Here is a 6,000-nt window from a genome sequence, read left to right as displayed (position 1 = left end):
CTGGTGCTACAGCCAGAGCTGAGATCAGGAAGGTCCTGTGAAGTGAGAGATGGAAAAGAAAGGACGCACCACATCAGCCACCTATTCACAGAGCCAGCACTGGCCCTGGGGATGGTGTGTGCGCATATGCCAAATTACCACCCACCCCCTCTTTCTTAATGATTAAGCACCAGGGTGCCTGGGGAGTGGGAGGAAAGACGGGGTCTGAAGCAGCAAACCTTCATCATACTTGCTAGAAGCTGTGCCCAGCTGCAGCTCCTTCTCCCTCCAGATGGGACTGGATGGAATAACGGCATCTCTCTCCACTACTGTGTGGTGGCATGTTCCCATTCTTTTCTTTGAGGTACAATGAACCTGGCCAGCCTCTACCCCACTTCCTCCTCTCTCCATGACGGCCGGCCAACCCACCATACATCCTTCTCCAGTGGCTGCAAGTGCAAGGGGATGGGGGGGCTGCAAGTATGGCTGGCCAGATTGAGTAGAAAGGCTGAAATCCCAGACAAAAGTGAGACCAAAGGACAGGTATGTGGATCGAAGCTTTGACAATGGGAATAGGGGTAGGCAGACTGCTCAGGCAGTGGGCTGGACAAGTCAACAGGAGCTAAGGGAAGCATGGTTCTGAAGGGGTGGGAGGGGACCAGCCCCTGGGTGGAGGGGTTAGACTTTGTGGGGGTGGGAAGCAGAACAGATGGTCAAGTAGGAATGGAAGGCAAGACGCATAAGTAGCACTGATCGTGCAGCTCCTGAGCTAGGTCTTAGGAGGGCTATGAAAGCTGAAGAAAAGTCATAACCTCTCCCTCTCATTTCTTACCCTCTGCAGAGGACTTATTCTTGCAGATCCCAGCTCGTTATTCTCATGGTCTCCAGCCAGCTGGCATCCTGGATGGGGCCCTTGAGCACAGCTAAAGAAAGGTAATTTTTCAGAAGTTGGAGGAGAGGGGCAAGGAAGAACTGCGATGAATTGATGTTATGATCAGATAACTGGGGTGTGGAAACTGATAACGCTATTGGATAACATTGAAAACAACAAGAGAAGATGTTCTTTTAATTGAGTCCTACTCCTACATTTAACATAGCATCCTGGCAACACAGAGGAGACTTAAGAGATGGAAGGAATAATTGCAGTCCTGAATCTTTGAGCCAAACTAAGCTGCAGGGACTGGGAAAGGGAGCTTACCCTCTCCTGCTTTGTTTTTCCTATACTAATATTGTCTGTCCTGATGTGGAAGGGGTTGGGGAGTCCATGTTCTTTCTCCTCCACAGGCAGGTCACTGATAATACTCTAGGGTGGCTAGATGGATGTTGCTGAGGAGTGAGTACCATCCATCCTCAAACTGTACAGACTGTGCCAAGGTTCAAATGACCATGGAGTTAGAAAACATAGTTAACTATATGGTTAAGGAATCAAGTGGGTCCCTCTTGCCTCCCTCCCCTCCTAAGCCTGGACCTGATTTGTTGGGGCACTGGGAGGTTCTGAAAGGACAGCAGCAGTAACAGGAAGCAGATTTTATCTTGCTCCTGTAATGTCACAGCTAGGGAGCCAAGCTGCTGCCTACAGGACCAGAAGAGGAAGTTAGGAAATACCCTTACAGAGAAATCCTATAGAAAACTAGTAAGTTTCTGTAAGTTCTTTGCACTGTCCTATAAAATGTACTAGAGAATTATAAATATGCTATAGAATTCTACAGGATGATTAAGAAACCCTATAGAAAGGATCTCTTGTCTGTATTAAATTCTGTTGGTTTTAGAGTAATTTGAAACCTTATTAACTTTCTATAGAGCCTTCTTGCCTTTGTCCCTATGAAATTCTATAAACACTTTCCATAAGGATTACAAAACATGGTAATATTGTCCTTAAATCAACTAAAATGGGTTTTATAAAGACCAAGTTTAGTCTCCTAGGTCACCAATAATGGCCTCTGAGCAAACATTTATGGAAGAGCCATACTTTTAAAAGCCAGTTAATAAATAACTAGCAAATACCTTTTACTGATATTTGTTTAAGGCCCATATGCTCCTTCTCTGAGAGTGGACAGAACAGAGATCCTGGCTGAGTGTGCATGGACAGGAGGAATGCCTCCCCCACTGCATCATTCCCCTTACCCTGCGGAAGCCCCTTATCTGTCTTTTTGCCTAGTGCTCCTGTTGCGGGGGCTCCCACTTCATGGTGGGGGCCTTTGGCTGAGGCTGCTCACAGCCTAGGCATTCCATTGAACATCTCAGAAACCTTTTGTCTGGAGTAGAGTAGAGTGGGGAGACTGGAGTGGAATGGGTTACCTAGGGAGGTAGTGGAATCTCCTTCCTTAGAGGTTTTTAAGGTCAGGCTTGACAAAGCCCTGGCTGGGATGATTTAGTTGGGTTTGGTCCTGCTTTGAGCAGGGGGTTGGACTAGATGACCTCCTGAGGTCCCTTCCAACCCTGAGATTCTATGACCACAGTCAGCTGGCTGTGATATAGTTGTAATAAACAGCTCTCATGCTGTTTATTAAATGCCTCAACTCTATGGCAGCTACTTTTTCCTTCCCCCTACTTAAACCAACCAAGTGGTTTTATTTAATTACCTAAAAGGTTCGTGGGCTCTGGTAGCTTAGAATAGGTCCATTATGGATCTGTACGTTATATTTATCTAACAGATTGGCCACAGATTAAAAACTCGTAATTCATGGGTGTGATAACACTAAAAGCAAGTAATTTGCAGGTATAGTGTTCTTTGTGTGAATGGCAACTTCTATTGAACAAATGCAAGCAAAGATTTTCAAAAGCAGGGGCCTAAAGTTAGCCTCCTCAGCCTGTATGTAGGCATCTAGCTAAGTGACTGGCAGGATTTCCAGCAGTGCTCCCAATGAAATCAAATATATTTCTAAATTAAGACAATGGGAGTTGCTGGGTATCAGAACTTTTGAAAATCTTGCTACTTACAAATGAGTTCTTTAAGGGCCTGGTCCAAAGCCCATTGAAGTCAGTGGAAGTCTTTCCATTGATTTCAATGGTCTCTTGCTCAGCCCTAACAGTCAAACATTAGGCACCCATTTTTTATATTTGGCAGTGCAATTCTCCCTCTCACTTCATCACAGATGTGACTTTAATTTCCATGAAGAGTTGGAGAATCCTAGTAAATACTCTGGAACTTCTTTTTATTGTTTTGGTTTCTAGGGAACTTTTTGGAGTCTTGTAGGACATTTTTCTTTTAATTAAAACTCACATTTTCCATGCAAAATATAATTTAATGATGACTCCCTCCCCCCCCCAAAAAACCCCATGCACATGTCTTTTTCAGATGCCTGTGCAATGCCAACATGAAGGATTCTTATTTTAAGTCAATCCTCCCCTTGCTTCTAGGTGTACTTGAATTTCTAGGTCTACCCATGTTTGAATAAAATACAAAAATGTGCAAACCAAACTCGATCTTGCAAAACTGTACGCAAGAGGACTGAGAAAACAAGCATTGGCACTGCAAAAAAATACACCAAGACTTCAACAGCACTGTACAGACAGCTCCAAGGGCTAGGTGTGTGTCATTACTGCAGCCTGATATGCTGATGTCATTCAGACCACACTCATCCCCCTAAATAGGACGGTCAGGTGACTTTGGTGGGCTTGGGATCAGGCCCTTAGGGAAGAGCCACTGTGAGAGATGCTAAAATAAATATCCCCAGCCAGATATCAGAGGGGTAGCCCTGTTAGTCTGGATCTGTAAATGCCGTAAAGAGTCCTGTGGCACCTTATAGACTAACAGACGTATCGGAGCACGAGCTTTTGTGGGTGAATACCTGAGGAAGTGGGTATTCACCCAGGAAAGCTCATGCTCCGATACCCAGGAAAGCTCATGCTCCGATATGTTTGTTAGTCTATAAGGTGCCACAGGACTCTCTGCCGCATCCCCGGCCAGCACTCTCTAAGTTGCCCTTCCACCCTGTATCGAGCAGAACAGGGGTCAATAGGGAGTCAGTGTCTAAGACACACACACACACACACACACCCGTAGTTAGCGGTGTCCTCTCTTTGCATCCCTGCAGCTCCCAGACACCAGGGAATGGGGGGTTGATTATTAACTGGGGAGGGGGGTTCAGCTGCGGGCAGCTGTTTTGCAGTGGAGTTCTCCCTCTCCCCTTCCCCCCCGCACTCCCCGGGGCTCGGCCTCTGCCCTTCCTCGCACCTGGGCCCATGCGCGCGAGCGCAGGGCGTGTCTCCCTGCGGGCTCCTCTTTGGAAACCTCCCGCCCTAGTCAGTCGCGGGGCGGCAGGCGGAGCGGCCGGCGCGCTGCAGGGACCGCGGGCGGGCAAAGCGCTCCAGCCGCCGCCGGGACTCGGGCGAGGTCTCTCCCCCTGCAGCACCATGGACAGCAGCCCCCTGGAGCAGCTGGACGCCGCCGGCTTCCTGCACATCTGGCAGCGCTTCGACGCCGACGGTGCGGGAGGTTTGCTGGCGCGGGAAGGGCGCGAGCCGGGGGGCGCTGAGGGTCCCGGGACTGGCAGGACGGGCCCCTGTGGCTGGGCGGGGGGGGGGGGTCTTTCGGCCCCTGGGAATCCCCCTGCGATGCAGCTGAGGCGCGGTGCCCCTGAGTGCGGCCCCAGGGGTGCATGCCCTGTGCCTGTGTGATGCACGTGAGCGTGGTGCCCGAGTCTATGTAACATGTAGCTGGGGCTTCCTATATGGCTGAGACTTACCACCTACTTCTGCGTTTGCCAGCTGTGGCAGATGTTGCCTGCGCCCCGGATAGCCCGCAAGCAGGTTGATAGCGTTAACACCGGGCAGCAAAAATCAGGACAAATGTTCTCTTTGAGCAACAACGAGAATTTTTTTTTAAATCAAGTACTTGCTAAGCATCCACCAGCACTGAGTAGCTGAATCAGTCCTTCCAGGAAATCCTGAACTTCACAGGGTTGATCTTATATACATAAGGGAAAAGAATTTTAACAATAAACTTCCCTTGCAGAGAATGCACTGGGAGCACAAAATATTTGTCTACTCCGTTAACTGCTTCTTTTTTCCTTTTTTTTGCCACGATCTTTACAATATAATACAGAAAAAATTAAAAATATTAAAATGTTAAGAATTTGAATTAAATATAACAACTTCCAACTTTAAGTGATGTGCCATAAGATAGGAAGGATGAATAGACTTATTTAGGAATAAAGAGAACATTGTCCCAACTTGGCACAGTTTCTATAAACAAAAATGGTTCTATAGTTTGTAAGCTGTGCTTAGAGTTAGACCAATAATTATGTCTGTTCAATCATGTATGTTTTAATTGTATTTAGACAATGGTTACATAGAAGGGAAGGAGCTTGATAATTTTTTTCATCATCTACTGAAGAAACTGGGCACATCTGTAAGTACTTACCAAATTACATGCATGTGAAGACAATTGTGTTTAAAAAGGTTTTGTGCTCTTTGCTCTGTGACTACTAGTTTCCTTAGTGAGACCAAAGATAAAGGGTTTTATTTTCTCCTAGCAACAACAGGTGCTAAGAGAAACAGGTGCAATAACTCTACCAGTATTAGAGCTGTTTATTTTCAGTCCAACATCTGTTACTCACTCCAAGGTTATAATTTTGGCACAAACCAAATCTCCTCTTTGAAAGCTTGAAGGAAAATCCATTTAAATGATAAAAATGGAACTGAAATTCTTTAATTTAGATTTTAGTCTTGGAGGGGAAAGTAGCAAGTATTTATGCTTGATTCAAAACAATGCTGATTTGTTAATATGATAATTGACTTTGGAAATAAAACTACCATAGAACTCTTCCTGCATTAATTTTAACCAGTGCTTATGAAGAGTTTTGCCTTCATTCTTAGAAGTGGCTAAAGGATAAACATATGAGTCAAACATACTGCTCATAAGATCAAGACTTGTGTATCTTTGTTTGGGTTTGGTTTTTTTGAGCTCTGTTTCATACTATTTATCAGTGCTTCTCATCTTATGCTGTCCACAAATCAAAAAGTTTTATGCTAAAATCTCCCTTTTCTCCGTTATCTTCAGTTCATACTTTGCCTTTG

The 6,000-nt window shown here is 45.8% G+C and overlaps 1 protein-coding gene across 1 annotated transcript in view; it reads left to right on the top strand.

Annotated features, from left to right (window-relative positions):
* Positions 1 to 4,219: 4,219 nt before the first annotated feature.
* The window catches only part of SCGN (secretagogin, EF-hand calcium binding protein), a 44,689-nt gene continuing 42,908 nt past the window's right edge, over positions 4,220 to 6,000 (top strand). Inside the window, exons 1-2 of the mRNA XM_045003092.1 lie at positions 4,220 to 4,408; positions 5,262 to 5,332. Of these exons, the coding sequence (XP_044859027.1) occupies positions 4,336 to 4,408; positions 5,262 to 5,332 (144 nt within the window). The 5' untranslated portion in view covers positions 4,220 to 4,335. The remainder of the gene's footprint in view (positions 4,409 to 5,261; positions 5,333 to 6,000) is intronic.

This window comes from Mauremys mutica, chromosome 2, assembly GCF_020497125.1.
Source record: "Mauremys mutica isolate MM-2020 ecotype Southern chromosome 2, ASM2049712v1, whole genome shotgun sequence".
Classification (NCBI taxonomy): domain Eukaryota; kingdom Metazoa; phylum Chordata; order Testudines; family Geoemydidae; genus Mauremys; species Mauremys mutica.
Note: the sequence above shows the minus strand (reverse complement) of the source record. Positions and strands in the feature narration are given on the sequence as shown.